Below are 17167 nucleotides of genomic sequence, written 5' to 3'. Positions count from 1 at the left end.
TGAAATTGAATTGCTTTACCGAATATTTGTGTGTGTGTGTGTGTGTGTGTGTATGTGTGTGTACATACTTGGCGCTGACTTCCAGGTCCCATGGTAAAACAGACAGAAAAACTTTAAGAAATGGAAATTCCATCTCAACATTCAGCTGCCGCCCCATCGAAGATGTAGAGTGTGACACACTTTAACTTAAAAAAACCTAGAGCTGGATTTCCAATGCATATTTTAAGTCAGACCCAGCGATGTGCACAATTGTGTCTATGTAGAAAGATGCTTTTCATCAGTCCTCTTAGTGGGTCTTTTGTGCTGGCACGGAGGTTTGGTTTAAAAATCAAAGGTGTCGTTCTTCTCTTTTATATTCTTCCATCATGTGCACCATTACTTGCCATTGGGCTGCTGATATGGTTCAAATGCAAAGATACAACAATGAAGATAGCTTCCAAATACTACAGCCGCAGATACTTGCCAGATGTGCTGAATCCATCCATAAATCATCTTATTCATAAAAGTTGCTTCAGTAATTATAATTCTGTTGTCCTCATTCAGTTTGGGCGTAAATTATTTTTCAGCACATTGACTTCCCTCAGGCATTAGGGTACCAAGCTTCTAAATATTCTTGTATTTCGGGAGCTGTGCTCTTCTTCAGTATCCATAATGTAAATAGGATATAACTAGTACATTTATTATTTAGGCTAAATTTATTAAAATAATTATATTCATCCACAAATACTCTTATGGCCAGTTGAACATTATTATCCTCATAGATGTAATTATATACACAGGAAATTTATATACCAACTTAATTTCTCTGTCAGTATCAAAATGATTTCTATAAATATTTGGAACAAAATAAATGACTTGAGGCTACCCAATGATTATCCCTCTAAAACCTCAATACCTAGCTTGGCCTGTACTCCAGAAAAAGTAGAATAATGGTAATAAGACTCTAATTTGCAAGTGAGTCCTATTGTTCATCTTTTCCATTTTGACCTTCTGTAGTCTGTTCTCCATATAGAATCAACCTAATATTCATAAAATATGAAAAAGATCACATCAGTTGGCTCAAAACCCTGCTAAAGATCTCCACTGTCATTAGAAGAGACCTTATTACTAGAACCCTGCCTTTCTTTGACTCTATCGCCCGGTTTCTTTCCCTTTTGTTCAGCCACTTTTTTCAGTCACTCAGGCCTCAGGGCAAGGTTCTGTCTTGGCCTCCAATACTCTTCTCCCTTGTTTTTCATTGAGCAAGCTGCCCTTCTGCTTCTTCTCCCCTTCTTTTCCTCCCCCGCTCCTTTAAAAATATTAATTCACTCACAAAGATTTATTAAGGACCTACTTTGTTGTAAGCACTACTGCATACATAAGAATAGTTGCAACCAAGAACAAAACCAAAATCCATGCTCAACTTCAAAATCCATGCTCACAGAATTTGATCTTTCATGGTAAACAAATAAATGAGACATCAGAAGATGATAAATGCCATGGGGGAAAAATTAACCAAGGTAAGAAGATGAATGTGCACTGGGTTGGGGCTGCAGAAGACCAACATATGCAAAGGCACGGACGTAGGTAAGAGCACAACAGGTTCAGGGAAACAGTGATATAGGGTGGCTGGATTAGGGGTACATGTAGCAAACATCACATCCATGCCTGAAAGAAACTCTGTAGAGGGAAAAAAAGTGCTTAAAAACTTAAGATTGACCTAGCAAATACAAAAGGCAAATCCTAAATGTTGAGGATCGCCAGTGATGGTCAGTGTGTTTCTCAAACTGTTGGTTTCAGGTTCTGTTTACACTCTTAACTATCAAGAATCCCAAAGGGCTTTTATGTGGATTAGTAACTGTGGGTGTTGTCGTATCATTACGTTGTGCACCTGAAACTAATGTAATGTTTTGTGTTAACTGTACTCGAATTAAAAAATTAAATAAATAAAATATCAACCACCTCAACTAAAGTAACGGCATGCCACATTAAAAATTAAAACTCAGAAAGTTAAAAAATAATAGATAAAGCTCGGAAAAATGTTCAACCTTTATTAATTTATTTAAAATAACAAATAATAAACCCTTACAGGTTAATATAAATAATGCCCATTTTTAAAATTACTGTATTTTGGAAGTCTCAAGAAGTATACTGAGAGAGTGGAATTGTTTTACCACTTTGCAAATCCCTTTACTATTTGATTTCTTTGGAAGATTTTATGTATTTTTTGAGAGAGAGAGAGAGAAAGAGCACACAAGTGGAGAGAGGGATAGAAGAAGAGGGAGGAAACAGACTCCTTGCTGAGGCAGGAACCTGATGCCGGGCTCAGTCCCAGGGATCAGGACCAGAGCCAAAGGCAGACACTCAACCGACAGAGCCACCCAGGCACTCCTAATGTTCAATTACTAGCAGAGACACATTGTCCTATCTGCTTCAGTAGGCAGTCTGGTGAACTCACATTTCTTGTGCACTCTGGAGAACTCCACTGCACACTCATGAAAGAAGAGTAGAAAAGGAAAATACCATCTTAGAATTATTATGAAAATAATCTTGACCTTGCAGGTCCTCCGACTGTACCACACTAGAGAACTGCTGATCTATGGTTTGAATAAGACATAAATTGCAGGCGTTTTGTGTCCTAGCTACTTCTCACACATCACAGGACTCTGTGTGCACCTGGTTTATGAGAGTAAAATGAGCCCTCAACTTAATGAGATTGTGTTCCCAGTTTTGTAAATCAATCTTTTGAAATGTCAAATACATTTTTCCTATAGAAACATTGTTATGTATTGTTATTACTTTCCTGGGAAGAGTTTACAACATTGGATTGAACACCTCTGCTCTTTTAAGACAAGAGGGACTGAGCCATGCAGTAGACTGGCCACTTTGTAACTGTTCCTTTGAGAAGAGTCATCCCTACTGTTTTTTTTTTAAAATGCCTCAATCCCATTTCCTTCTGGGCAGGGAACCTGGGACTTCTACTTCAGTTTCCCATTGCTTTTTGTGTAATAGATGTGTAGTACGATTTCAGCCCAAGCTGCAAGCAACTCAGGAGAGGGTTCAAAGTGTTGGTTTAGAACACTACACATTCAAAATGAGATACTAGCTCCTCTACTTACAGGTTTAAAGTTACTTAAACTTTAAGCCCCGGTTCATGATCTCAGTGTTGTGAGATCAAGTCCCACTTCTGGTTCCATATCTGGTGCGAAGCCTGCTTAAGATTCTCTTTCTTCATCGGCCCTCCTGCCCCTACCCACCTCTAAAAAACCATGAGCCTCAGTTTTCTCATGTGGTTGTTTTTAGTATCAAATGGGAAGGCAATGCAGTGAAAGAAAATTTGAAGCGAATTAGAAACGTCAAGGAAAGGAACAGAAGCAAGCAGGACCCTGGTATCATCATTCCGGTGATTTCTCACAGAGAGCCAGTGTTGTGGCCGGCCTACTGACCAGATTCTTAGATACTTCGGTAGAATTCTACAGAGGAGACACTAAAGCATTAGTAGAGAAGAGTTCCTGCAGTTATCCCATTTTTGCCCAGGGTTGAACGGTCTTCACTGGATAACCTCATTGAAAGCCCCTCCCCTCTGTGCCTGTATACACCATTTGTTTTCAATCACTCATGCGCGAGCCCCCGCGCGCGCACACACGCGTGCACCCACACACTCTGGGGGTTGATTTTAGAAACCAGTTGATCTTTACCCAGGCCTTGGTGTCTTCTTTTGGCTGGGGTTAGAAAAATCTTTTGAGTTGTAAATGATCACTTAAAATACTGAATGTCATCACAATAATTTTGTTTTAAAGCTACCTAGGAATTATTTAGCCTTGTAGTATAGGAACTAATGACTTTTCAGTGAGCAACAGATTAATAGACATGTGCCTGTGTTGATATTACTGTTCTCCATCTAATGGCTTGTTCATTAACTCATGACTGTGGTCTTAATTGGGGGCTGTTAATAGGTAAGGATGGTGTTTTTGAGTCTGGCAATGTGATAAATTGTGTCTGTTTCTATTCCCTGAGGCTAATAGATTTTTGTCTTTTCAAACTCTCATTAAGCAGCCCTAGGGAAGACAATTAAAGTCACCATCAGTCTGGGTTCAGAAGAGGCAAGCTGCAGGGGAAGGGGTGCAGACTTTGGAAGACTTTTAAACCCTTTGAAGTCTGATCTGCAGCTTGTTGTTGCAGTGACCCCAGGCACATTAATCCAGCTTTCTGAAACTAAGGTTTCTTATCTGTAAAATGGGCAAAGCAGTAATAGTACAACACAGAACTGCAGGAATTAAATGAGATAATACAGGTAAAAAAAAAAAAAATGCATGCACCTCTGAAATAATTAACCCGTAGGTCCGGAGAGTGGAGTTGTTACTTCCTTTGATTCCTTTGATTATCCTTATTTATCAATTTGTAAGATTTATATTATTTCTTTACAAGGTAGAAATTTTCTAGGGTAGCTCATACTCCATCTTGGTCTAATTTTGGAATCAAGGGATCCGTTCTAATGGCTTTTTCCAGCACTTTTTTTTTTTTTTTTTTAAATACTGGGGAAATAGAGGAGAAGGGTGATAGAGGTAGCAAGCACTGGTGGAGGTTTGACCAGACAAAAAGCGGTTAATATGGATGGATACATGCTGTTTGGATTGAGCACCGTATGGAAGGGTAAGATCGCTAGAGCCTCCTGTGGGGCTCTGGAAGTCAGCAGGAATGAAGGTCTCAAGAATGAGTGACTGTTTAGCAAATTATCAGTTAATGTGTTCAAGGCCCGTAACGCCTTTTAAGTTGCATTTTTGCAATGCAAGGAGTTCCTTTATTCTTTATTTCCATCTTAAAAATACCCAAACATCTTAACACTTAAAATTTAATACTTAAAAAAAAAAAATCTCATGGCTTTACATCATACAACTCTTTGAGGTCTGCCCTGATCAGACTTGGCTCATTGGTGCAACATGAGAAGCCTGACAGGGTCCAAACAGTGCTGCCTTTCCCGACCTGGTGTCCCTTTCTGAAAGATCCAGGAGGGTATGTAGGCAGAGGGCCCTACCCTCAGAACAGACGTATCAAGACTTCTTTGACTTCCTTGAAACTAGACCTGAGTTTCAGCATCTCATATTTTCAGCCCAGCGTGTATCTTTCCAATAATCTCTGACAAAGAAAAGGAATGTCTAAAGGTATTTTTGCCATTCAGTATTTTTTTCACCTGCCCATAATAGATCTCTGTAATGGTTGGAAAGGGAAATGGAATAAAATGTGGGTAATGGCAGGGACACTCAGAGTTATGAGACTCTGGAGTCACATTTGCAGTCACCATTAACCCGAAGAACCACATGACTCCTGTATGACTGGTAGAATTTAGTATAATGGTGCATTCATATAGCAAAATTAAAGTCTTAAAGAGCCACCGATTAAACATAAAGGGACCCATGTGACTGGAGAGCTGTGGTGTGAACATCCATGCTTATGCGAACTCTAGGACTCCATGCATCCAAACTAAAAGAGTGCTTATATTTGTCTATTATCCTTTTAGGCTTAGAAGCTCATAGAATGTTCTTGTGTACACAATTTCATATATTTTTTAAGGTTTATCTATTTATTTTGGAGGGAGCTCATGTGTGAGTGCATGAGTGGGAGGAGGGGGAGAGAATCCTCAGACTCCCTGCTGAGGCCACAGGACCCAGAGATCAGGACCTGAGCTGAAACCAAAGGTCCGATGTTTAACCAACTGAGTACCCAGCCCCTCTAATATGTTTTGACATGTGAAAGATGATCAAATTTACCTAGTAAAGACCAAGCCAACATGTCACACTCAATAATTACTGGATTATTTTTGTATAGTGCTCAGGCTTCAGGGTAAACTCTGTTTTAACTAGGCGAATTACCTGTAATTATGCATTTGTAACTGGTTTACCAAAGGTTTCACTCAGTAGACCAACATGTAATGGCATTTTCTCCCTCTCCGGTCATATTTAACTATGCTTTGTGGGAAATCACTTTTTATCTCTTAACCACATCTTTGGAAGAGTCTTTAAATTTCCAGTAACTTTCAGATGTTAAGAAGTTCAGTTTGGGTCGGATGTTGTATGTGGGGCAGGCATTGTTTCATCCAACACTACCTAGAAACAAGCCAGGCATATTACAAAAATCACATTTGAAGGCATCATCAAGTAAGCGGTGGAAGTAATAACGAGATAAACTAAAATCCCAGAGAAAGGAGAGACTTTTGAAGTTGAGCTATCAGGAGCCTGTGATTTTTCCTCTTTGGGCATTTGCTGATTCGGAGAGTCAGCTGAAGAATATGGCTTTGCCTAGACCCTGGGCTGCTGCTGCTTGGAGAAAGAAAAATCAGTAAAACTCTCAGCACGCATGTTGAAGGATGTAAGAAACTAAAACTTCATCACCTTCAAGTCAGTGAACACTTTTTTTGTCAGAATAGACTTGCTGAATTCTGAGCTTTGCAGGAGGCTAAAGATCCAGGCCAAAGTCTTATAAAAACGAAGTGAAGGCTCCCACCGTTTCACAGTGCTTAGGACACAGGGAGAGAGACAGGCAAGAGAGAAGGTGCTAGAGGGAGTGGTGGTGAATTGACACACAGGGACTAAAAAGCTCTCTTTCACCTGCGGGGTATTTACAGATCATCCCCGTAGCTCGAAGTCTGAGCATCAAGGCTCTGCTTAACATGAGGTGGCAGCTGGCAGACAGAGAACCAGCAGAGATTTCGGGTTTTATGTGTAGCAGAAATGACAGATTTGGAGCCCAAAGGGGACTCAAAACTTGTGGCTGCTCTGCCTCTGAAGACATTTACCAGATTTTGAAGCTGAATGGGGCACAGTGCAAAACAGGCATGCAGAGACCTCTGAGAATCTCTAGCATTCTTTTAGAGGTGAGGGCCAAAGACTCCTCAACTAGAGCTTCTTGGTGGGAAGTCCTGGTTGGGCGTGTGGATATCATACCCTCTACAACATGGATAGACTATCTTTGTTCGCTCACTAGAGTACTGTAAGTAACTGCCACAGACTGTGTGGCTCAAATGACAGAATTTTTTTTTTTTTTTTTTTTTTTTTAATTGAAGGACTGGAATCTGGAAGTCCAAGATCAAGGTGTTGACAGGGATAAAATCTTATGAGGTCTCCTCCTTGCCTTGCAGATAGCCACCTCTTGCCGGCTCTTCCCTTGGTCATTCCATAATGTTCACACCCCTGCTATCTCTTCCTCTTCTTACCAACCATGTTGCCTTAGGGTCCCACTCTAATGGCTTCGTTTGAATTTAATCGCACTGTCTCCAAATACAATCACATTCTGAGGTACTTCCTGGTGGTTGAGGCTTCACCATGTGAATTTGAAATTAGGGTTTTGGTGGGGATAAAGGGGTGAGAGAAGTGGAGATTCAGCCCACGAGCCTGAATCTCACAAGAATTCCAGCTAAGTCAGTCCCTAACTTGATGGCGAGAGCAATCCTTTCTCCATTTGCATAACAAAGGAAAGGGCATCTGTGATAGAAAATAATATCTGGAGCTTTTACAGATGCTTGACATTAAAAAAAAAAATACTAAATACCTTCATACCCAGAAGAATAAACCCTGTTCCTTATCTCAAGCATGTTCATGTGCAAATGAAAGTCTACCATTCTCATCTGTGACGCATTTCACTCATAAGTATTCTTCTAGACCAGAGCTTCTCAAACTTGACCATGTGTATGAATTACTTGGGAACTTTATTAAAACGAAGACGGTGATTTTGTATGTTTGAAGTGAGCCTTAGATTGTGCATTTCTATAACAAGTTTGTAAGGGATGGTCCTCAGACCATCCTGACCAGCTGCAGACGAGTAGGTAATGAGTTTGCACACTGAAGTTTAAGAAACATTGCCCGATAATGTCGAAGACCTCTTCCAACTCTGGAAGTCTGTTATTTTTTCTAATTTGTTTTCCAAGAGTACCTCATTTCATTGACAGATCATTGTCTCCTACTTTTTTTCCAAACCGTCATAGGATTTGGACCTATGAGGCCCACACTCAAAACAATCTCAATTCTTTTACAGCAGTAGTTCTTAACTTCATGCATTGGAATTAAGTGGGAAGTGAGCCTTGACAAATACTGCTGCCTGGATCCTTCCCTCAGAGATTCTGATTTAATTATTTTAGAACACAGCCTGGAAACTGGTATTAAAAAATATTCCAGAGGATTTTAACGTGTAGTCAAGATTAAGAACAATTGTTTTAGGATAGCACATTTTTCACCCCACTAAAGATGGTACTGGGCCTACTTTTTTTTGAAGATTTTATTTATTTGTCAGAGAGAGGGTACACAGGCAGGCAGAGCAGCAGGCAGAGTGGTAGGCAGAGGCAGAGGGAGAAGCAGGCTCCCCGCTGAGCAAGAAGCCTAATGAAAGTTGCCTAAGAAAGGGAGATGATCTTGAGGGGGTAGGGAGAATCTGTCCAAATGAGGTAAGCCTTTAAAAGAGAGTGGATCCTGAAGCCAGATATCCAAAGTGTGAGAAGAATTTGTTGCAAAGTAGGTTATCCGTTGCTGGACTTGAAGGTGGAGGAAGTCACATGGCGTAGAATAAGGGTGTCTTCCCAGAGTTGATAGTGGCTCCCAGATGGGAAGTGGGAACCTTGGTCCTAGAGCTGCAAAGAACTGAATTCGGCTCATAGCCTGCAGAAGTTGAAAGCAGGCCTTTTCCTAGACAAGCTTCCAGATGAGGATTCAGCCTTGTCAGACCAAGGCAGAGAAACAGACACATGAGGCCTGGACTGCTGACCTATATATAGCGTGTGAGTTAATAAGTGGATGTTGTTTGAAGCAGCTAAATTTGTGGCAATTTGTTACATAGCAGTAGCAAACTGATGCAGTCATTTAATAATCTAATACTGGGAGCGATGCTTGCCAGATGGCTTTCTCTCACCTACAGCTCTGCAGTCTATCAAGGACTGGACTTGCAAGGAGAGAGAGACAGTGGAGGGGACATACACCATCCACTTCTGAAAAGTCCAGTTTGGTTGCAGCAAACATCACTTACACATATATTCTATTGGTGAGAACACGTTATATGGCTGTTTCTCAAAACAAGGCACCCTAGGCATATAGTCCTAACTGAGAAGCATCCTCCCCCCAAATTAATATTGTGGAAGGGGGCTAAATATTTCTGTCCCCATCAGGTTTCCACATGTTTGAATATGAAGGCAGTTTAGTGTCTCATTCCTTGTGGAACAAGTAAATGTTATGAAATTATATATTCCAATTTGAGATACATAGAGAACTGGAGTAACATTTTTATTAGAGAAAAAGTTGTGCTTCAATGATGCATTCATTATCAGAGGCCCCATCAGATGTGACAGTGGTCTAAGAAGAAGATCTGGGCCCTTTCCCTGCCCGGAGGGTGTTGGAGTACCATTGCAACACCAACCCCTCTGCCTTCCAGCTGAGCCCTTCCAAGGAAAAAGTTTCTCCTTCTTCCCTGAACAGTGAGGAGATGCACTTTCCCAAGGCCCAGGTATGGACACCCTGGTGCATAGAGTCATAGCAGGATGGTCCTCCCCTTTTCTGGATCTGGATACTGAAGGGTGCATGGCGTTCTTCTCACCTATGAAGAATACAGCAGTTCCCACCGTTGTCGTATGCTCCAGGCAGCGGTGCCCATGGTCTTTGTAAAAAGGCTGGCTAAAATAAGGAGTGTTTCTCCCCGGATTAGAGTACTAGACTGCTATATTCATCCATTGCAGGGGTAACTTCTGGCTTAGGAGACCATTAAAGTTTATGAACTAGTCTATAGGGATTTTATGGAAGATTGAATATAAGTCACTATATGCTACCTGGTATTTTTTTTTTCATTTTTCAAGGTAATTTTAGTATCTAGACATTTCAGCTTATGGAGAAAATAAATGAATTCGTTTTACAAGAAACTTAAGAAATATTCAAGACGGAATATATAATCTACATGATCACTTCTGTTAAGTGATCTTTCTTTATTTGATATCATAAAAGTCTAGACAAGAGGAAGTTATAAGAACTTTAAATGTGTAGTCCGGCAGACATTCTTAAGTTCCAGGAAGGGTGGGGGTGGGGTATGATAAAGAAAACCAGGGAGAAGTACTGCTAATAAGACCAAAAAAGGAAAAAATGAATTCCAAAAGAAGGCCAGTAAATCTCAGGAGGCCTGACATTGCCCATGAACTGGAATATTCCACATGTTACAGTGACAGCCATGGCTTCACCCCTTCCTCATCAAGAGGCCTCATCTAAATCTGTCCAGGGTTGTTTTTTTGTTTCTTTTCTTTTCTTTTTTTTTTTCCCAGTGAGCTCTTCCTCCAGCCGTCTCTACCCTCTGCTTTCTCCCTGTCTTCTCTCTCCTCCTTTCCCCATTCTTTTTCTTCCTCCCCCCAATTTCCTCTTTCTTCTTCCCTTTTCTTTCACTCCCTCCTTTCGTCCCCTCTCAGCGTCAGGGACTATTCCAAGTGCTAAAAAGACATTCTCCAACAACCGATGAGGTCTATTAGTACCCTACGCTAAAGATAGCTAACGTAAAGACAAAAGGCAACTGGCATGAAGAGGTTAAATAATTCTCCCACTGTGACTCAGGACAGAGTTGGGATGCTTCGGGGGCTCTGATAATGTCACTCCTCTCCTCAAATGTCTTACATGATTTCCTATCACCTATGAATTGCATAAAGTCCCATGTCTGTAACATGATAGATACCAAATGGCCCCAACATCTCTCCCCAAACATATTTAACTCTTGCCACCTCCCCAAAGGACCCCTGTTATGCTGTTATCAGAATACTCACTCATTCCCAAACACAAATGCCATTTTGCAACTCCATGACACATGCCCATTATACAACACCCTGTTTGTTTTGTCATCGTGATCTTCCTTGCCTAAAGCTCCTACTCATTCTTCAAAACCCAAACTACTTCTTCTGTGAAGCCTCTCCTAACATTCACAGTCTGATTTATTCCTTACTCTGAATGCCCACAGAAGAAATGGAACTTTACTTACTGACAAACCCAATGCTTGCCACCTAGCATGTGTTCATTCTAATGAGGGATATAGATTATGCAAGAAAAAGCATCATCAATGTGTAACCTATATACCACACATCTGTAGCATTGACCTTAAATTTACAAGTTTTAGACCTACCCAGATAGACTATCTTAAACAAATGTTACGTGTGAAAATCCGACTGTATAAAAATTTAAAATTGGTTTATAAAAGTTTTGTTTTTCAATTCCTCTAAATCATGATCTTTGCTAGTTTTAAGCATGCCTTGATTTAGGAAAATGTGACATCCATGTAGTTTTTAAAAATACTTGTATTATGTAAAGGGAAGTTCATTCTCTATCTCTCCCTCTCTCCTTCACACATGTACACACATTGGAAATAGCAAACTAGTCCATGGATATCTTCAGATTTTTTCATAGTATACAACTTTGTGTTAAGAATCTCTTTTTGGGGGCACCTGGGTGGCTCAGTGGGTTAAGCCGCTGCCTTCGGCTCAGGTCATGATCTCAGAGTCCTGGGATCGAGTCCTGCATCAGGCTCTCTGCTCAGCAGGGAGCCTGCTTCCCTCTCTCTCTCTCTGCCTGCCTCTCCATCTACTTGTGATTTCTCTCTGTCAAATAAATAAATAAAATCTTAAAAAAAAAAAGAATCTCTTTTTTCCTCTGAAACAGTTTATTTGTAAAGAATAATTGTTCTACTGATAAAAATCAATATAAATGTAATGACCATATTGCAGTAATTGTCAATATCATTCTACGCTATTTAACATTATATCACACAACATTATATCATTATATTATATTTGGTGGTTGACTGTGGGTAATAATGAAACCTTGGAAAGTGAAACTGTGGATAAGGGGGAGAACTAGTCCCTCTCTTTCCCTCTCTCTCACTCTCTTTTTCTCTCTGGTTTCTATTTCAAAATCACACAGAAAATGTTTGTTTTCCTCTATGGGTTTGAACCCAGTGTCCTACACAAACATAAGGATATACATATATAAAGAGAGAGAGAGACAGACAGAGGGACAGAGAAACAGAGAGATAGACAGAAAGTATATAGTGTGTGTGGTGTATGTGTGAAAGATAGAGAGAGAGAGAGAGATTGAGATCATATATATGCACACACTCTATGGTCCTTTACAGTCTCCCCTGTTGATACGTAGATTCCTCGTCCTTTGAGGCCAGCTAATGATTTTCAGATAATGAGACTGAATGGTACATCTGAACATTCTGGACCAAAGAACATTAGTGCAGCTCCCACACTGCAACTGCTCTCAGCCAGTGAGCGCTGTCGTGAAATCCTGAGTTGAGAGTGTTCTGAAAATTGTGTTGATTACTCTGTTGGGATCTCTCCTGTCATTTATTTTGTGCTCTTGTGAACAATTCTGAGTCATAATGACTGACAAATTGTGCAAGTGATACTGCTGGATCTGTCATAAAGACACAAAGAAAGAGCATTAAGCTGGAAGTTAAAATGCAGTGTTTTACCCGTGGCTTGAGGCTTTTTCCAAGAAGTGGAAACTGTGTTAAAGATGAGCAGGCCCTAAGAAGCTAGTTCAAGTCTTCGGACATTATGAGCCCTATTATAAGTATCCTTTCCACTGGAGAGAATTGACCAGGTATAGTCACGTATGTCAGGACTTAAAGGGTTTCAAGAGAATTATGATTGGCAGTGTTGCACTCCAAAGGGATTTTGTGAAAATGACCCCCTGAACTATTGATCAAACACGTGTGCCTAGGGTTCCTCTCTTCCCAGCCATCCCCGCTTCCCTCTGCTCTCTAGTTAAACAGAGTATGCTTGTCTATTGCCTTGTATTCATTTAATGTGTTTATCTAATCCTTACTTCAAATTAAGATATACTAGATTTAGGTTTTAGGTGTTTCTTGCTTTTACTAGCTTTTTCTTAAGTGAGAAAGATCGTCGTGATTCCTTTTCATTTGAAACATTTTTTTCTTAGAGAAACATCGACTCAGCTGTACATTAGAATCAATATCTGGGGGCAGGAGAGAGCACCAGGAGTTTGAAAGGTCCCCAGGTAGCTCTAATGTACAGCCAAGATTAAGGATCACTGCTCAGTGGAAGATATATGCCTACTTATCATCTAAGGAGTTGATATTTCACTTGGAACACTTTCAAACATACGAAAAGCTTCCCCAGATGACTGATTATTTTACATTATTTCCCTCTCCCCCAGTTGAGAATTACTTTTCAAATGAATTTAGGTAATGGTATCTGACAATTTGGCCCAGAACTCTCAAGTGGGAGGGATGTCCTATAAAGACTGTGGGTTTTGGTGCTCATTTGGAGAATAAAATATTTATTGAGCTTGCATGGAATGACTTTCTCTATAACAGCTCTCTCCTTCCCCTTGAATATGGAACGAGGGCTGCTTTTTGAGGAGATTAAAGGTGATTCACCTTAAGCCTAGATACCTCTGTATTGGGTGAGGAGTGATGGGGTGAGGACCTGGCAGTTCTGTCTACTTAGGAAAATCAGGAAGCTTAGCGACGATAAAAGGACAGCTTTGCCGTACCGCAGCAGATGGTACACCCAGGTGCCTTCAGTAATGATTAACCCCAGAGTCCGAATCGATGCCTAGGATGGAAAATGACACCCAGCACCTGTGTGCACTGGTTTCTATTTCAAAGTCACACGGACAATGTTTGTTCTTCTCTGTAGGTTCGAACCAGTGTCCTACCTGAGCATAAGGATCCCCTGCCAGAGGTTGGGGTAAGTGTTTCTTATGTTTCTGAAGGGCACATGCGTCCCTTCTAAGTTGATCTTTGGGCTTTCCACTGACCTTCTGTTGTCTGATCACCGACAAAGGAAATTGAGTTAAATTAACAGGGTGTGACAATGCAAGGCGGCACTGTCACATATTTGGTGAATTATATGGACGTCATTCCTTGTCTCTGGGAAATCACCCTCAAATGGATTCATACTCACTTTAGCCTGCTAGAGACGAGTCTAGAAATTGCCCCTGCAGGTAGCTGAGAGGCAACTCAGAGCCAGCATTCCTGGACCAACAGAAGGCTAGGGAAATCACAGACGTGAGCTCTCCTGCTTCAGGAAGGAGGCAGAGAACAAACTAGCCACGGGTCTATGCTGTTTTCTGCTTCCTGCTATACTGTAACACAGATCCAAACAGAAGCTGCCGTCAAAGTGCAGTCCGGTGTTGCGAAAGCCTGCAAAGGTTTTCCCGCTGCGTCGGCACCGCTGTATCTCAGCTTTTAGAAATTGGAAGAGCAGGAAGAGAAAAACAAGCTTTTTGCTTAGAAAAGCCTGGAGTAGGTGGTGGCAACTTCTGAGGGAGAGCCCAGCAGGCTGAGTCCCTGGGATCTGTACAGAGAGGTTGAAAAAGCCTAGAAAAAAGTTGGGTCTAAAGAGGCCATGGGACTGAGCCAATTGTAAGGCCTATGGGAAACTCCCCACAATCCTACAGGCAGTTGAGAACCTTCTTCCAGTTTTTGTGTGCAGCATTGTCTTACGTACTGATCATTTCGTCACTGGCAACAGCCGCCATCTGGACCTGCCAAGGGGGCCCTCCAATACATGCACCAAAGCTTGAGTTGAATTGATGGAGAAGAATGTCAGCCATCTCTGCATTTGATCGTGAAGGAGAAGGAATGGGGCACTTTGTGTTCTCTCGTGCCTATCAGGACCTTCTCGTTGTTTTTTTCCCCTGGGTAGAGGTCGAATAATTCTCTAGGCCCCAGTCAGAGGGGACTCTGACTGACTCCTCTGACTTGAAGCTGTTTTTCTGGATGTGATAGAATGAAGAAATTAGCCTCATTTCCTAAATAGTGCATCTCCTGAAATGCTCACCTTCCCTCTCTTCCAACACTACCTTTACATCGACTGGCCATGTCATGTTACTAATAGACCATTGTCTCTAAATTGACTTTTTTTTCTTAAGATTTATTCATTTATTGGGATACTTGGGTGGCTCAGTCGTTAAGCGTCTGCATTTGGCTCAGGTCATGATCCCATGGTCCCAGGATCGAGTCCAACATTGGGCTCCTTGCTCAGCCAGGAGCCTGCTTCTTTCTCTGCCTGCTCTGCCTGCCACTCCCCCTGCTTGTGCTCTCTCTCTCTGACAAATAAATAAATAAAATATTTAAAAAAAAAGATTTATTCATTTATTTGAGAGAGAGAGATATATAGAGAGAATATATGCACACATAAGCGAGAGGAGGGACAGAGGGAGAAAATCTCACTTAGACTCTAGGAGGAGAGCACAGAGCCTGATACGGGGCTCCATCTCATGACCCTGAGATCATGACCTAAGCTGAAATCAAAAGTCAGATGCTTAACTGACTGAGCCACCCAAGTCCCATAAATAAATTTCTATAAGTCAAAGTGGTACCCATGGTAACATTGTCCATATTGAGGGTTTTTTTTTTTTAGCTTTAATACTGAACACAGATTGTATTTAATGCAGTTTTGTATTTGAAAATTTTATAATATTGAGTGAATTGAAAACAGCTTAAAAGTAATTACTGAAAAAAAATGCTAGTGTTCTTAATAATAGGAAATTTGAGACATTTAAACATACCACTTTTTCAAATATATTCCAATTGGGACTGATTAAGAGATCCACAGGAGTGAGAGGTCTGTAAACTATAGCCTGGGGGCCAAATTCACCAACTGTCTGTTCTGAATATGTTCTTTTATGCATTTATGCTGTTTCCCACTATCATGGCAGATATCATCACTTGAGCCAAAATCAAGAGTCAGACACTCAACCGAGTGAGCCATCCAGGCACCATTAAATTGGCTTCTTCTGAAGCATTGTGAGAAGGTTGCTAGCTCCAAGCACTGGAGGTTCTCTGAACTGATACCATGGTGTATTTAGAATACTGTCTTTGACAAAGACTCAGCCTGGATCAAAAGAACATTCTCAATTGACATCCTGTGACATATCTGTTGAATCAGTTAGGAATGCATTCAGAACCAAGTCACCTGACAAACAGTGGCTTAGAAGTAACAGACTCATTTTTCTCATGTTAGAAAAAGATCTGCAATAATGGTCCAAGGCCGTAGCTACTCAAAAAATGACTTTGAGCAACCAGGTTCTATCTACCTCCAGCTCTTCCTTTGTTAGAGTATTGTCCAGTCTAAACACTGAACCTTCAGAAGTCACAGTCCAGGTGGGCAAAACACTGAAGGACGAATGGCAGCTGATCTTTTTCCTTCAATTCTGGGAATCAATCACTTTGGGGAAATTTCAGTTGGTATATTGACATGTACCTATCACTAAGAAGATAGGAGTGCCCAAGCAGAAGAGAATCTGGGTCAGTTCCCATTGGAACAAAATCAAGGTACTATTAGTAATGAAAAGTGAGCCAAATAGGTATTAGATATTGGTAATGTCTGCACACTCATCCTGCATGTTAAACTCTGTAAGAGCAAAGAGCCTATTTATTTATTTATTTATTTATTTATTTTTAACGTGATTTTTTGTTCTTGTTGTTTTGGTTTTTTGACAGAGGGCGATCACAAGTAGGCAGAGAGGCAGGCAGGGGTTGGGGAGGGGGAAGCAGGCTCCCCACTGAGCAGAGAGCCTGTGCGGGGTTCAATTGCAGGACCCTGAGATCATGACCTGAGCCAAAGGCAGAGGCTTTAACCCACTGAGCCAGCCAGGCACCCCTTATTTTGTTCACTCTAATAACCCTAGCTTTGTGTCTGGGAACTAGTAAATTATGATATATGTATTGAATGAGTTAGAAAGCATACCATGATTTTGGTTTGCCAACCATCTTAAATTTTTTAGAACCACCAAAATGAAAGGGGGCATCTAAAACAAATTGTAATGGTATATAAGTCTTAATAATATGTAAAAATCTAGTACACTTTATGGCACATCAGAACTCGGTAAAATGGCATTTATATTATAGACCTAAGTCTCGAGTGTAGTAAGAATGAGCCTAAATAAGACCGAGTCCACAGGTTCTGGCATTCTAATACCCTCAGAGTTCACAATATTGTGGATAGAGAAGAATCGCCTCATCTTAAGCACCAGTCATGGAGCCCTGGTTAATTTATATCTCATCACTTAATCCTCAAAATATTTCTTTGGTCTGAGAGTTTTAGCTCTTGGCCCAGACTTGGCTCTGCCATTACAACCATCTAAGAACTCTAGCTCTTGACTACTCTGATTTAAAAAATGAGCTAAAAGCTTTTATTTTAAATAGTTCA

General features: G+C 40.8%; 1 protein-coding gene across 5 annotated transcripts in view; it reads left to right on the top strand.

Annotated features, from left to right (window-relative positions):
* The window catches only part of INPP4B (inositol polyphosphate-4-phosphatase type II B), an 830315-nt gene that overhangs the window by 554794 nt on the left and 258354 nt on the right, over positions 1-17167 (top strand). For all 5 annotated transcript variants that reach the window (XM_004768442.3, XM_004768441.3, XM_004768440.3 and 2 more), the window contains one exon: positions 13649-13699. In XM_004768442.3, coding sequence (XP_004768499.1) covers positions 13649-13699 — 51 coding nt within the window. The remainder of the gene's footprint in view (positions 1-13648; positions 13700-17167) is intronic.

Source organism: Mustela putorius, unplaced genomic scaffold (genome assembly GCF_011764305.1).
Source record: "Mustela putorius furo isolate JIRA1106 unplaced genomic scaffold, ASM1176430v1.1 tig00000083_pilon_pilon_pilon, whole genome shotgun sequence".
NCBI lineage: Eukaryota > Metazoa > Chordata > Mammalia > Carnivora > Mustelidae > Mustela > Mustela putorius.
Note: the sequence above shows the minus strand (reverse complement) of the source record. Positions and strands in the feature narration are given on the sequence as shown.